Source organism: Acomys minous (genome assembly GCF_964271855.1).
Source record: "Acomys minous genome assembly, chromosome: 5".
NCBI classification, from domain to species: Eukaryota; Metazoa; Chordata; class Mammalia; order Rodentia; family Muridae; genus Acomys; species Acomys minous.
The window spans coordinates 44437601-44453698 of NC_140494.1; the positions used below are offsets into that span (position 1 = coordinate 44437601).

Genomic DNA, 16098 nt, shown 5'->3' on the forward strand with positions numbered 1-16098 from the left:
CTTGTATTTGGCAGCCTTGAAGAAAACATCTTTCCTATCTTAGTGCATCTAAACTTCTGAATGTAAATCAATATCTATCATATCTCAGCATTATCAACTTAAAATATCTGTCTAGACCTAAAAACATATTAGGCCCTAAACAAATAAGCTTATTTGTAAAACTAAACTATCTGGTCTTCAGCTCCATCAGAGAATTGAGAAGGAATAAAATTTTTAATTCACTGGTATAGAATTTTGTATATTGATGCAAAATAAGTTTAATTTTTGATACATTGGTATAGAATTCAAATTTAAGATTATTATTCATACACAAATATATATATGTATATATATTTACCCTAATATGAGGTATTGTACCATACAACTCAATTATAATTCAAGGTTTACTTCCAATACTTTGAAAGTGCTATTGCAGGCTGTTTAAGATAAGAACATTATACAAGTTATTTGTTAGGTGACCAAATCATGGTCATATCAATTGCTAGTCATTTTTACCACAAGAATATATATCCTAGGTTTAACAGATAGATACAAATCTAAAGAAAGAAAGGGTAAAATAGTTAGATAAGGTATTCAAAAACCTCAGAGACATAAAGAATTTAAAGATGTTTTTTATTATTTTAAAGATTTTTTTTTGGCAATGAGACAGGTTAACTCCTGGCAGCACCCAGCCTACCTCAAAGAAGATGATGAGTATCAAAGAACCTCCTTATGGAGAAGATTTCAATGCCCCAAACAAGCCACTGGACAAAATATCCTTAATTCTGCCTTAAAATGGGCAAGCTTGGATGCAGGCAGAGTCAACAGCCAAACTCTGCCAAGATAGGGTAAGCAATTCCTCAATTGTTCCTGCCTCACAAATATGTCTGTCAGATATATTGGGCCAGAAGGCTGAAGATGATGCTCCTATGTTATAGAGAGTTTTGGGTGACTGTTCAGGCAGCAAACTGTCTCTGTCATCTCCTCATTTTGGAAGCTGCGAACCTGCACTCCCTGTATACTGAGGTAATTAATTTTATTCCTTCTTTCTTTTCTTGAACTCACTGGGAACTGGTTTCATTACCGGATGCTGGGCAGTTGGGGACATCATGGCAGTATCGAGGAGAATATGAACCTGATTATACTAAGAAATTGGGGGTATTTCTGAGCATCTTATACCATCTTTAGAAATGTATGTGAGTGATTTTGTTTAATGACCACAGTAATTGTAGTATGCGTGAATTAATCTTCGTAAGACAGGAATGGTTTTTTTGTTTTCCCAAGACCAGGAAGTGGCAAATGCAAGTACGAGGTTCAGGTTGTTCACTCCGGATCCTTCACACCCTCCCATTCTACTCATCCCAAGATAGCTACAAGCTCCCCTGAGGACTTGATGATGGGTAGGCAACCCTCATGTTGACATGTACCGTATTCTCAAGTTTATCTGCCTATAACTACTCACATCAATGCCAATACCTATGCCATGTGTGATTACACACAGGTAACAAAACTCTGTCTTCTGTTGATGATCTGCACACGAGAAGTTTAGGGAGGGGGTGCTCCGCCGTTCTATCTCATGCTGCTCGCCGCCCTATTTTGTGTTGTTATTCTTTTTATTTTGCATCTTCACAGTACTGGGATCAGACTCATAGTTTTGTACATGTTAGATACGTGATATACCACTGAGATATATCTTCAGCAATCTCCGGTATTCCTTCATTATCTGTTTATTGGTACATTATTCATCATTACTGTCTCTTGGTAATTTTGCCTTTGAAAACGCCCCGGGTGTAGTTCTAACAAGCTCTCTAGGGTTCCTAAAAGCAGACTCTAGTGTCCCGTATAGATTTCCTCACCCAGTCTCAAGTCACAGTGCTGTTGGCCTTAAGTTTAATGTAAATGAGCCAAAACCACACCAAACATGGCGACTTTGAAGAGACACACATATAAAACAAGGTTTTGCATTGGTCTATTGATGAAAAGGTTGTGAGCAGAGGTTCATATGATGTTTACTCATTGATGGCCTTAGGACATCAGCGGAGACAATCTTGTCCTCGAGGGGACAAAAGTGGTTCTTGAAAGGTCAGTGCCCTTGCTTTTTTGTGCATAAAGTAGATATATACACTCAATATTTAATTGCTGTCCATCATAACTATGATGTTGTGCTAGTCTTGATGGAGAAGACTAAAATTTACTTTGAGGAGCAATAAAGAGTTTCAGAAGCACAATTGGGAAGGTATTGAAAGTGAATATTTAATAAGGTGAAACATCTAAAGTATGAGGGTGTACCACACAGGTGAGGCGCTTCCTGCCAGCCTCACATAGAACCCTTACTATTGTTGCCTCTCCTTTATTTCTTCCCCGCATTCACCAGCACAAGGATGCTATGCACAGGTCTCCAGATGCAACGGAGAATTCCCTCAGGCATGTGTTATCTTTGGAGTTTCAATATGATGGGTATTTAAACATGAAAGCTACCGACACAAAGGAATGGTTCTCTAAGGTGACAGAATCTTTGGGCATCCTGATCTAGTCATTATCCATTGTGTGCAAGTATTCATGCAACAAACTAGCCCATTGACACAGATGATTATTGTGTCGTTGTTTGTACAAGCTAGTCCGTCCATTGACATGGACAATTACTGTATGCAGTGAAACTCTTAAAACATGACATTCTCGTTTCCCAGCATAAGAACCCCACTGTAAGACCTCATTGTCTCTTAAGGGAGGGCTCTTCAGCAATAATTTTGTACTGATAGAGCAGAAATAACAAAAGAGGTAAAGATGGGAATCATGAAATCAGACCAAATGAAGTTCTGCTGATGGTCTCCTTTGTTGTAAGAGAGGACGCCCCGCCTGGTATGGTGACACAAACTTTCAATCTCAGCACTTGGGAGGAAGAGGCAGCTCTGTGAATTCTCAGCCAGTCTGATCTACAGTGAAAGTTCCCTGGATAGGGAGGCCTCGTGGCACTCAGAGGAAGGATAGCAGGCTACCAAGAAGAGACTTGATACCCTATGAGCATATACGGGGGAGGAGATCCCCTTCAGTCACAGTCATAGGGGAGGGGAATTAGGGGAAAATGGGAGGGAGGGAGGAATGGGAGGATACAAGGGAGGGGACAATTGAGAATATGAATAAATTAATAAAGTATATTTATTTATTTTTTAATTAATTTATTCTTGTTACATCTCAAATAAAGTATATTTTTAAAAAAAGAAAATTCCATACCAGCTAGGCCTACATGGTGAGATGCCATCTCCCCAAACTAAAAATCTCTGAATTCATTGCAAGGAGTGCTGGGCAGGTGGAGTTAATTCTCACCGATCCCAGGGTGGCAGAGAAATCCTCAACACAAGCATACATTGATTGGTATAGCAGCCAGTGTTTAAGATTTAAAGCTAATCCCAGCACAATCCACCACCACCCATCATGTTAAATTAATAGTCTCATACTTGCATGTTGTGGAGTTTATTATTTTGTGCTTAATTTGTTACTTTGTTTTGATTTTCTTGTTGAATAAGCGGTAGAACACATGGGATTTGTTTCGTTTTCCATTTGTATATGACCAAACAATAACATAATTACAATAATTTAAGTCTAGGTCTTAATTAGGTGGTGCACAGTAACACTTTGGCCCTGTTAAAGGGAGTGTTTGTGTTACTTGGCTTTGAAGAATAATCTAATGGACTCATAGTCATTAACAGTGTGAGCCAGAGGAAATCTCTTAGTTTAAGCCCCTTCCCTATCAGCTACAGATGCTGAAGTTCCAGCACAGAAGGAAGGCAGGAGGAGTGAATGCTCAAGATTGCAAAACAAAGGAGAGGCACACCGAGGTCAGGTACCAAGTTCACCTATTTCTAAGTCGCTAAGTGACACACCTACCTCCACAGGCTCCAGTCCAAAAGGTTGGCTGGACCCAAACAAATGCAAAGTTACTGTAACATCTCACAATGCAGAGGGAGACATTTGTGAAATGCAATCCAAATAGCAGAGTTGATGGAGCACAAGTCACAGTGAGTTAGGGGCAGCAGTCAGAGGAAACAACAGTTAGTGGTCTTGCCTGCTCGGGTTATGTTACCATGACCTTGGACTTTTCCATGACTTTGCACATAGCAGCCAGAATCCTGAAGCTCCTTACAGGTAAGACTTTGTGCTGTTCTGAACGGTGCATTTAGATTATTAGCTTATTGAACAAAACTTGGCTTAGTCCATATGGACTACTATGGCAAAATACTCAAGGCAGGGTGGTTTATATCCAATAGGCACCTAGTCCTTCTAGTTTGAAAGCTAGTACTTTAGAACTGGAGTGAACACTTGGCGCCTGCCGAGGACCTGCTTGCTCCCTGGCTCATATACTGCTCTTCTCTTGAACCCCCATGTGGCAGAGAAGGACAGAGAGCTCTTTGCCAAGGGCACAGATCTTATTTATGAGGACCACACTCAAACTATCTAATTACATCCCATGTGTTTCATCTTTTAATGCCGTGTCCTTGGGCTTAAGATTTCAGCAATTTGGTAGAAAGTAAATACCCGACTCCTTGCTTACAGCATTGGGAAGACTATTAGAATACAGTGTTTCTCTGCTTACTGTAAACTTTTGACTGTAACTTGTAGAATGAAATAATTGTGTCTTTAATATAGTTAGTGGGTTTTCTGTTGCAAATTCAGCTGTGACGTAAGAGAACACGGCGTACATAAGGTGCAGCTATCATCTCACAGGGTTCTGCGTATGAATTAACTGAGTCCTTTGCACGGAGTAGGTCAAAGCTGCAGCCAGAGTATCAGTCTTTGAACCTTTGAATCTCTGGGGTCCTCGTCTCTTCTCTAATGATGCTGGCCAACTTCATTCCCCGAGTGTATGATAAGCCTAACCCTACCCTTCACATTTGCAGTTTAAGAGTCAGACAGCAGGAGGTCCTCCCTCCTCTAGAACCTCTCAGAGCACTTAACCTCATTCTCTTAGGTGTACACAAGATACTCTTCCTTTTGCTTAATTAAAGAATTATTAACTTACGGACTTTAGTCAGTTGGCAAAATCCCCTCGATTTTGCTGTATTGGGCTAATTAGAGGTGCAGTGCTTCAGGTATATTTAAATTACAAGGAGGAGGTGATACGAGGACATGGGTAACATGGAACATTTTGACATTTTCCATCATAGCACTCAGGCCTTCCCTGAGTTTGTGGGTGACTGTGGTTTGTATTTACAGTCTTTCTTCTGTCTTCTGGAGCATATGTATTAATGCGTACGGTTATATATAAGTTCAGGAGTGTGAAGACTCTGGCCTGGACTTATGGAAAATCAGGTAGACCAGGATATCACACATGAAGTGTGCTGGGATTGAAGCTATAAAATAATAATAATAATAATAATAATAATAATAATAATAATTATTATTATTATTATTATTATTATTATTATTATTATTTGTGTGTGTGTGTGTGTGTGTGTGTGTGTGTGTGTATAGCAGCAGTCCCCTGGCCATTAATTAGCACCTCTTTCCTCCTTATGACAATCAAAAATTATGCCAACCATTCACATGTATTCCTTTTGAATAGAAACCTTTTCCTGGAGTGAGGACCACTGTGTTGGATATGCAGTTGATTTTCCCCTCAGAAATATACATTAAACCATGAATTTGTGTTCTGAATGTGATATAGCCATGTGTAGCCAGCAAGCCCTCACTCCTCTGATAATTCTTTATTCTGCCACTTCTTTATTTCCAGTGCTATAAAATGCAGAGTGTATGGTGGTGTTAACACAGGGGATGTGCTCCCCACATGTACTTGCTTATTCATGTTTATGCCAAGACAAGATTATATTAGTGCATTGGCCATGTTTTATATCCTGTCTGAGTTCATCTTCAGGCTGCGTTGTAGGGAGGGTTTTAATTCTCCTGTAATGTGTGTCAGATATGTCCCCAAAGGTATCTAATGCACAAGTCAGAAGCCTTTAATAAACTCCACCTTTTGTGTCGCAGCCACTTACTTGGAAATGCGCATCTATGTAAAGGGCATGGGCCAGTTCTGAAATTACAAAACCTACAACCCACTTTTTTTTGTGTGTGTCTCTTGTTTCGCTCTAGGCAAAGGCAGCTCAAGCGTCTCATCCGACGTGAGTTCAAGCACAGATCACACACCAACCAAAGCCCAGAGGAATGTGGCCACCAGCGAAGGTAGGCATGACCGGTCTTCCTGTCGCGTCTTCTCCTCTCAGAGTTGGCTGTTTGAGAGACAAAGAGAAGGTGTGGGATTTAATTCTAGTCTACTGCATGAGAGTCTCTCAGATTGCTGAAAAAGAGAAAGTGATGACTTTCCAAGGTTCACTTTGGCTACGCCGATGGTGCTGCCATTGCAGTCGATTCATGGGTTTAAGAGTCTTAATATGAAGACAGATGATAAGCCACTGTGACATCATATACCAGTGTTCCCAAATGCCAAAATGGTATGACACAAGAGCTTTTGATACAAGTTGAGAGTTGCTGCAGGAATATTCAAAATAGTTGTTCCTTAAATTCAGGGTGCTGCAGGCAGGAGGGTCACGGCCCTGTTATATGTAGGACTTGAGTTAATCACTGATGTTTGGCACATGCAAAGAAGCCTCATTTTGCTGTTTCAATACTGTGTGATAAGACATCACAATTAAACACAGCCGTTTGTTCTCCCATGGTTGGTGAAGGACTGTGCAGTTGTTCTGTGGAAGTACACATTGGAATCCCGTTGCTTCCCAAGAAGCTTTGAGCTATTACTTGGTTGACTGAGGAATTATTTCTATGACCCAATGATCTTATTTTAATGCGAAACACAATGGCTGGTTCCCTTTCTGAGCAAGAGTTCCCTCTAAATTAATTATCCCACAAAGGTCATTTTTTGTGCCAGTTTTGCTGGAAGGCTTTTAAAAAAGGGGCCAGTTTATTTGCATATTTTATGCAGCCAGATTTTCTCAAATGTATAGGGTGCTAAGGAAGCTTGTGTTCAGGTGTTTTGTTTGTTTGTTTGTTTTGTTTTTGTTTGTTTGTTTTTTGTTTTTGTTTCTGTTTTTGTTTTTTGAGGCTTAGCTTCTGCTGCCCTTAACTTCAGGAGCCACGCTCACAGGCTGGTGCTGGCCTCCTGAGTTCTTAAGTTCTGTTTCTCTACATTGGGACCTACAGATTGATGACGATGCTTTTCCGCCGCTGGTTTCTCTTCTCTTTTCTATATTTTTTTTTGTCTGGTGTCAGGGAGCACAGACTGACCTTCTCAGAGCTCATTACTCTCAGGCCCGTGGTGTCTAGGTGGCTTGGGTAGCTGGATCGTGTTCATTTGTGTTTAGCCCCGTGTGTTGTTTCCCGTGCATCAGCAGCTTCTAAGGCAGATGGATCGGTGTGTTCTACTTAGCGCAGCAAAGGGCCAGGTAGCAATCCAATTTTAATTTTCCGCTTGCTAAGTTAAATGGGGGGCGTTTGATCATTCTTGAAAATCAGTGGAGGCAGTGAGTTTTCACTGTTTGGTTATAGCCATTTACTTTCGAGACCTCTGTCCCGAGAAAACAGAACAGAAACGGCTTCCATTTATTCAGAGTGACTATCTTCAGCTAAGAAGCCCATTTAAGAGAGTCTCAATTCTTCATACCAGGATGGGGCAGTTATTCCTGCCACATCCTTCTGCCTATGAAAATAGTTAAATTTGTAAGATAAGCTGTTTTGCACATGTTTATGTTTTCTCATTGTTCCTTTTTCCCCCTTTTAAACATAGAAAGTACTGGTGCTTTGTCAAAAGAGTTGGGAAAGGAGTTTCTAGGATTTTGCACATTTAAAAGTGTTGTTCTCTATTATGAAAAATTAAATAATGAAAGCCTAGTGATGTCAAGCTCGCTTTTCTCCCCACATCCCCAAGGGAGAGGTACTGATTCCTACGGTAAGGTTTTACACATTTTGTCATGATTGTATTTTCTGCCATTATGCAAATAATACCAGGGGGGAAACGACTACAAGAAAATTTGATATTCTTATGAAACAGAATTTTTACTAATGGGCTAAATTAATGTGGAGTTTGTTTATAGATCTTAGGAGGAAAAGCCTCAACCCTGTGGAAGATGTCATTTAGTTGGAGGGCTGAAAAATAGTAAAAAAGAATGCTAACCTTTGCTCTCTGAGGGAGGGGAGGGGTAAGGAATGAAGATACATTTTTTTCTACATGTTTCCGATTAATGAAAATTTAAAATCCTAATCTCTGAATGCAGCATGGGCATTTACTTCAGGGGCGTGTGTTTGAAGGCTGCCTGCTGTGCAGCTGTTTCTGTGCTGCACTGCAGAGTCGCCAGGGCTAATTTCCCCACACAGATGACAGGCCCTCAGGCTGCATCTCAGGATGAGTGATGAGGGTGGCATGTTCTCTGACCTCCACTCATGGATTTACCTGATGTTGTGAGTTGCCTCCTTCTGGAAAATACCAGGTGACCCTTATTGGCAAGGCTCTGGTAGATCAACAGAAGGCCAGTATCAACTTCCTACAGAGATGACAGAGAGGTCCTTTAAAGTTGATCTGACTGTTAACCCACCATTGTCAAGAGGTTGTTTATTTATTTTTTATTTTGTGTGTGTGTGTGTGTGTGTGTGTGTGTGTGTGTATGTGTGTGTCTGCTTGCGAGCAGCTATGTGCAGGTACATTTGCAATCACATGCATGTGAAATTCCACACAGAGGCCAAAGGAGTCATTGGATTCTGAGGAGCTGGGGGTACAGCAGCCATGTGCTACCTGAGGCAGGTGCTGGGCCCTGAACTTGGCAGAATGTACTTTTTGTTGTTCAGCCATCTCTCCATCCCAACTGTTTAACTTTCAATGTTAAGAAAACTGGGGAGAGTGGGGATGGCTTTTTGCAGTGATTAGCTTCAGCTTGTTGACTCTCTCCAGAAGTTTTTTTCACCCCTGACTTCATCAGCGTTGCCTTCTGGGAGCACAGACTAACTCTCATTTAAAGGTCTAGATTGATTAGTAAACAAGTAATGTGTATTATTCATCACCCTGAGCTCCTGAGAACTATAGCAGTGGGGTTGCAAACACCATATAGTAGTTCTGGGCTGTCCCTAGGTGGGATGGGGAGGAAAGGGAAGGTAATATATTGGTACATGGTTTTTGTTGTTGTCTGTGGTGTTGTGTGCATCTATCTGTGTGAACTGGAGTGTGACTACCAGCAGAGAGTTAATGGAACAGGCTATGCCCTTCGTTAGAAAATATGAATTCTACTATACAGTGTGTGGTGATATACACTGGGGACACGGTGTACAGGGAAGAGAAGGACATTCTTGTCTGCTTTTAACTTGGGTGGAGGATGCCGGTGGGGGTTTAACTATAAGTAGTCACAAGGACAATCACAATGCCATGACCTTGCTTTTTAACTGGACAGTGGTGAAGGCTGTAGAGGGAGCTGACACTTCTGCAGATTCCTAAGTCATGCTAATGGCTCTCTGACATGGCTGCCTCTGAGCTCTGGAAGGAGAGCAGGAGGCTATGGCTTGGCCCTTAAGACAGAAGTGGCCTAGGAGTGGTCCTGTGCACCCAGCCAATGTGCAGTGCCTGCTTCAAGATGGCTTATCATAGGATATATTTCATGAAATTTGTTAAATCCATGAGAAAAGGCCTCTTCTTAATCTTAGATATAGAAGTTTTATATGTAGACTAGGCTAACCTGGAACTTGTAGTCTCTCTGTCTTGGCTTCCCAAGTGCTAATATTACAGTATGCTGTAGGCTCAATTTTCTTAACCAATATATTTTATTAACAACTTAGTGACCAAGCATATGTCACTTATAACCCGACTAACCAAAACAATAGGAAATGAGGATTAATGGACACAATAACAAAACCTTAAGGATATCAGTTCCGAGGAACGATTCTCCGGGCATGAGCCGCAGGATTTCTTCTGCTGGAACCTGGGGTAACCAGAACCCAGAACCTCAGCAGGAGCTAGAGCCCCGAAGCCTTCCCTCAAGCAGTTCTCTTTAGGAGCGTCTTGAAGTGCAGTGATGAAGAGCCAAATCTATCCCAAGTCTCCAAAAGGCCCTGCCTCCAGTTCTGGCTCATTTATATATCTCCTCCCAGAGTCTGTTCATGGAATCTTTTCAGCTGGCAACAATTAAGCTCCTGCACGCGGTGGTTGCTCGTCTAGTGAATTAACCTACCTGTTCTCTCACGAGACTGTTCCAATCCCACACTTAGAATCCTAAAAAACAGGTTTATCTCCCCTTCAGTATGCACTATAGTACTTAGCTGAGACTGGCATTTAAGTCCCACAAGGAATGTTCTCTTCCAAGTGTGTGTATCAAAGACATGCGCTGGAAACAGAGTCCTCCCTGACAACTTACACAGGCTTTCTTTACAGGCTATTACATTCCTTGTGATAATTTAAGTTCCCAATTTCCTGACACTATTGGGGGTTTAGGTCCAAGTATGGAAAGATGGGCATTTTCTACTCTCCCAGCATAGCCTGCTTGGCAACCTCGCAAGACCCAATGTAATTCTTTTCAATTGTGTTGCTCCTCACATTCTTCTTTTGAAGCCATTTCCCATCCATTCAAACATCCCATGCTAAAAAGAATGACCTTCGACCGCAAACAGTGCAAGTCACATTGGATGTGCAAATTGAGTAGGGACACAGTAACCAGCCTTGAGCAGGGTTAGTAGACTCGGTTCGGTTGTGACATCCCAGAAAGCAAGCTGAGATATAACCTTCACAGAGCACGTGGCATGAGGATGTATGTGGCTTTAAAGATGACAACTCAACAGATCAGTCTTGCTCTTGCACTGGACTAAAATGAAACTACTAGTTCAGCTAGCTGCTCTTTAAACAGGGCCAAGTCACCTATTGCTCTCAGGCAGCACAGGTGTGATGGTTGCGTTGTAATTGTTGTTCCTCGGGGTATTAACCTGCACAGTTCTAGGAGTTTGGAATTATAAGGGGCTGGCCAGTTCCTTCCTTTCTTCCTTCCTTTCTTCCTTCCTTCCTCCCTCCCTCCTTCCCTCCCTCATTTCCTTCCTTCCTTCCTTCCTTCCTTCCTTCCATTCTTCTTTTCCTCTTCTCCTCGCCCCATAACTCTGGAAGCTGTTCGATTTGGTTGTTAGCAATTTAGACCACCAGTTTGTGAGTATACACCATTTGTCACAAAGAATTGAGCTCACTGTTAGTCATGGAGCTGAGGAGCAGCTTTGATCTTTGCCAAAGTCTCCAAGTTCCCAGCGTTCTGATCAGCTGTGCTCTGTTATCTCTTATTTCTCCATGTGGAAGGGCTTTTCCCTCCCAGTGTCTGCGCATGCGCAACTGCTTCCTCTTAAGTAAGCATCTGTAGGTGTTTGGGAGTTTTAGCCTTGTCAATAGTGACTTTTTGAAGAGGTGCCAATGACAAACTTCTGGTGTGTTCTACACAGAGGAGCTTGGTTGAGGCCAAGAGGTCCAGTCATGAGTAGCAACCACTGCCCAGAGGCTTCAGGAAAACCACTCTCCTACCTGTGTGGCACCTTGTGAGGGTGATCAGATGGCCCTGGTGATGATGTTGGCACCCAACCATCTCATGTGCTGGCTGATGCACATTTTGTCAAGATGCAGTAGCTCCCATGGCATGACTTCAGTAGGATAATACCTAGGCATCGTGCCAAGTGTAACCACACTGGTCACCACTGTTCTTGCTGTTGCCAAGGGGTTTTGTGACAGTGGCAAAGACCATATACTTTGTCTTCTTTTCACTTTGCAGTGGAGTATTTTGTTTTGTACAAGACCTTTCTGGAATGCATAGCAGGTCAGGAGTACCTACCAGTTCTTCTAATCAGAACAGCGCACTGGCAGTGGGGGCTTCCCCCTTTGGGCTTCTTAACCTTTGTGTCACACATTTTGGCCTCGCCAACAGGGCATCACCTCCAACCTTGTTAACTGCCCATTGCTTTTTCTTTGTTTCAGTTTCTCAGGTTTTTCACCTGCTGTCTTGCAAGACAAGAAAGACAATTTTACAAAGAAATACCTGGGACACTGAGAATGAAATTGTTTGTTTGCTTGTTTGTTTGTTTGTTTGTTTTTGGAGATTATATATACCCCTAGTAAGTTTACATGCAGGAGTTTGATGCAGTACTTTTGGATTGAACAAACTAGGAAAAAAATCAACTAACAACATCAACAAATCCCTCTGCAGTGTTCAAAATGAACAAACAAAACAGCTATTGCTTTCCATAGGCTGAAGTGTTTAATCCTTTTTTCTCTGTTTCTACATGTCTATTATGAGCTTGCCTCAAGGCCAAAGCAGGCTGTGTAGATGGTTTGCAAGAAGTTTTTGGACTGAGGTGGACCCTGGCTTTTTCTAGAAGGACTGAGTCTTCTCTAGGAGGTCAGAGGGCCCCAGCATAACTAATGACTTCACATGGAGGCCCTCAACCCCCCTAATGGCTTCACTATTCATCTTTGCATTAGATCTCCTTGATACTGCTCTGTGGAATTGCTTCTTTAATTGACTCCTTGCAAAAAAGGGATTTTAAATCTTTCACTTGAGGCACGTGACATGAGTCGACTCACAAAGAATTCGTCGTGATATTCTCCTGGCCCTACAGTCACCCGCTTATTTATATAGTCAGTGGTTTCTTACATTTTCAGTGCCCAAATTAGGCCAGTATGGAAGAGACTTGATTTGAATGCGCTGAGGCATATGGCTTTGTTTATTTGCTCTGTTTTATGTTGTGTTCTGTCTACTCTCTTTCAGGGTGTATTCTTAAACAAAGTTAATATGATTCACTGACGAAGGAAAGATCGTGCTTTTAACTGAAGGTCGTTTCTCAAGCCCTCAAGGCTTTAAATTACTATTCAGTGAATTTTGTGTTTGTGTGTGTGTGGTATGCATGTGCACATGTATGTGGGTGTACATGTACATAAGTCTATTTGTGTGGAGGTCAGAAGTCAATATTACATGGCTTCCTTAGTTGCTTTCCACCTTATATTTTGGCACAGGCTCTCTTACTGAACCCGGAGCTCACTGATTCAGGAAGGCTGGATGCCTAGCAAGCCCCAGGTGTTTTCCTGTCTCGGTCACCCCTTCCACACTGCAGGTTACAGATGTAACTCTGCCCCCAGCTTTTTCATGGGTGCTAAGGATCTGAACTCAGGTGCTTATACTTGCATGGCAGTATATTACCAGATGAGCCATTGTCCCAGCTTCCCGCTACAAACAGTATCTATTGTGGAGGCCCACCTATCAGGTGCAAACAAGTGCTGTCATGAGCAGGATTGTATTTAAAGTAGCCCAGTCATCACATATTTATTGCCAAATAGGCACTGATGCTTCCATTGGAATGATGGGCAGGGGAACTCAAAAGCTAAATGTGGATTGAAGTCATACAAACTAGTAAATGCTAAAGATGGGCTATGAGACCCAAATTCTAAGATCATTTGTATGTGTTTTGTAATTGTTGAAAATTTCTCTTTGTGCAGTTTTAAAATATTTTTATTTATTTTACTTCATGTGCATTGGTGTTCTGCCTGTGTGTAGGTCTGTGTGCGAGTGTTGGATCCTCTGGAAGTGAATGGGGCTACAGAGAATTTTGAGCTGCCATGTGGGTGCTGGCAGTTGAACCCAGATCCTCTATAAGAGCAGACAGTGCTTTTAACTGCCCCCTCCCCGGAGCCATCTATCTCTCCAGCCCTTTACTCAGTTTTCAACTCATGGCAATTATATATAGCAATGGATATCATTGTGGGCCTCTCATAATCTGCTTATTGCCCGTCAGCACCTTCCCTATAGACCGCTCTTGTTTGCCCTCTCTGCTTGACATCTTTCCCCTGTACTTATCCACAGTAATCCATGAAACTCTATAACAATCATTTACAAGGTTTTATCAAAATATAATTTGAAATTTCATGTGAGAAGTTATCTTGCCCAATATCAACTCATATTTTTTTCTTCATTGCCAATGTTATACACAGAAGCCCTTCATAAGCCATGTTGTTATCTGTTATTCCAAGTTGGTGTTATACTAAACTACTGAGAATAAGTTTGCAAGTGACAATTACTATACTCTGAAGAGACTGAACCAGAGTCTAACCTACAATGGTAAGCTGTGTTGACAGAAAGGTATTAAATAATCAATTGGCATGTTTTTCCTTAAAGTTATCTCATAGCATTATTATTTCTGTTTCTGTTTGTATGTGTGCGTGTATGTGTGTGTTACATGTATGTGAATATGTAAATGCATGCACTCACTGTTTTGTGTTCATAGATGGTAGCCATAGAAAGACAGTGTCTTCTCTGTCACTCACTGACTTATAACCTAAGACAGGGTGATGTGCTATTACTCAGAAAGTTGCTGACTGGGCTTTGCTCTCCGGCCAGTGAGCTCCAAGTAACCACCCACCTACTTCCCCCATTGCTAGCATTATAGGCATAGGCAGCTATGCCCAACTTTTTATAGAAGGATTTAAACTCAGGTCCTGATGTTTCCACAGCAAGTGATCTTTTTCACCAAGCCATCCTCTGGGGTAACTCATTGTTTAGTTGGTAATTTCCTCAAGGAGAAGATCCTGATTTCAGAGCACAAATGGAAACTGTTCACAGCTGAGTATAACTCAGCCTAAAAAGCAAGAGAAACTAGAGCAGAAGTTTGTAACATAAATTATACAACATAGAAAGATGAACAACAAGTAGAGGGCTAGAAGAAAGTAATAGCACTCAACAATGTTCAAGTATGACATGGGCTCAAGTATGAAGGTTGGAGAGACATTAGAGATTCTGAAATCAGATGACATCTTTGCAAATTCCATTAGATGTAAAAGGAGGTGGTGGCTGATTCTTACATAGATTTGGTTTTGCCTTTAAAATTTAAATTTAAACTTAATCTCTCAAAGTGTCAGGGTCACATAGGAAATCTTTGCAAAGCTTTGGCTGATGAGACTTAATGTGTTTTGCTAATTTAATTAGCAGTTCACTGCGACATGACGGGGCTGCTCTTATAGCTTAAGCTGCTGCCTAATTATAAGTTTAGGTAGATCTGAAACACTTCACAAATTACCTCTGGGGATTTGAGCATGTAATAGAGTCAGCGTGTCCAATTTAATAAAGGCAAGATGTCCAATTTGCATTCAAGGATTAGTTTAAGCTGTGCAAAACTCATCAATTTGTGATCTACAAAATAGGTTTGTAATCTTAGAAATAAAACCCTAACTACCCATCAGATTCAAACTAGGTACAATTTCATCGAGGAATTATCTTTAAAAATGGATGATCTGGAATGACTCTCATACACCATTGTCCAGGGGAAATTGGCTTACCCTCATGCTCCTCCCCGAGTGTCCGTCTTAAAGTAATATTTAATAGAGATGTCTATTACCTCTCAGTGTCTTTATGTAGTCTTTGGAGAAGGGGTATTTTTGATCTTTGATATCCTAATACCACTTCTAAAATAATCTTATGTTTATTTCTTCTTCTTAGCTTACCCTTTGCTGAAAAACAAAAAGATCACTGAATAAGCAATCAACATGTCTCAGATGTAAACATTATGATTCATTTCAGTACAACTAAACATGCATGTAGTGAAGGCTTTGTGCATTCTTAAGGCTTCTTGGTAGTTTCTGCTTAATTAAGTGGGGATTTATTAAAGAGTGTGGTGTAAATTTAAATACCTTTGATTGGCACTTGTACTGACAGAAATAGGTGGCAGCCATGGGTCACAGTTATACACAGTTGGCAATTCTTCCCTACAATGTATTATCCTCTCCCTGAGGAATCTTTAAAAATCACTTTGGAATTGACTTGCTCATTTAGGCAGATCATACACCCTGCAGCATCCCATAATCCCCTTCTTTCTGTTCAGTCTTAAACGAGTATCTGTTGTTATGTATCAGTCAATTCTTTGATTCTTGAAGAAATCTAATCTAATGGCTGGACCAGTGCCTGGGTGGCACTGATGGAGCAGTTCAGTTCATTAATAACTGAGGGTGGAGCAGGAAGGTGTCTCACCAGGTGGCCTCAGCGTGAGGTACACAGGAAAGGAGGTGGTGGGAGAGGGGAGGCTTCCCAGGACACTGCGACTAGGGTTTTGTAGTGTGTGTAGAAGGTGCAATAGTGAATGGATGACTTCACATGCTGCACCGGGGTGTTGGCAACGTAGATC

At 41.4% G+C, this 16098-nt stretch overlaps 1 protein-coding gene across 1 annotated transcript in view; it reads left to right on the plus strand.

Moving 5' to 3' along the window:
* Window positions 1–16098, plus strand: part of FBXL7 (F-box and leucine rich repeat protein 7) — a 369958-nt gene that overhangs the window by 110129 nt on the left and 243731 nt on the right. Inside the window, exon 2 of the mRNA XM_084783693.1 lies at window positions 6067–6156. Within this exon, the coding sequence (XP_084639819.1) occupies window positions 6067–6156 (90 nt within the window). The remainder of the gene's footprint in view (window positions 1–6066; window positions 6157–16098) is intronic.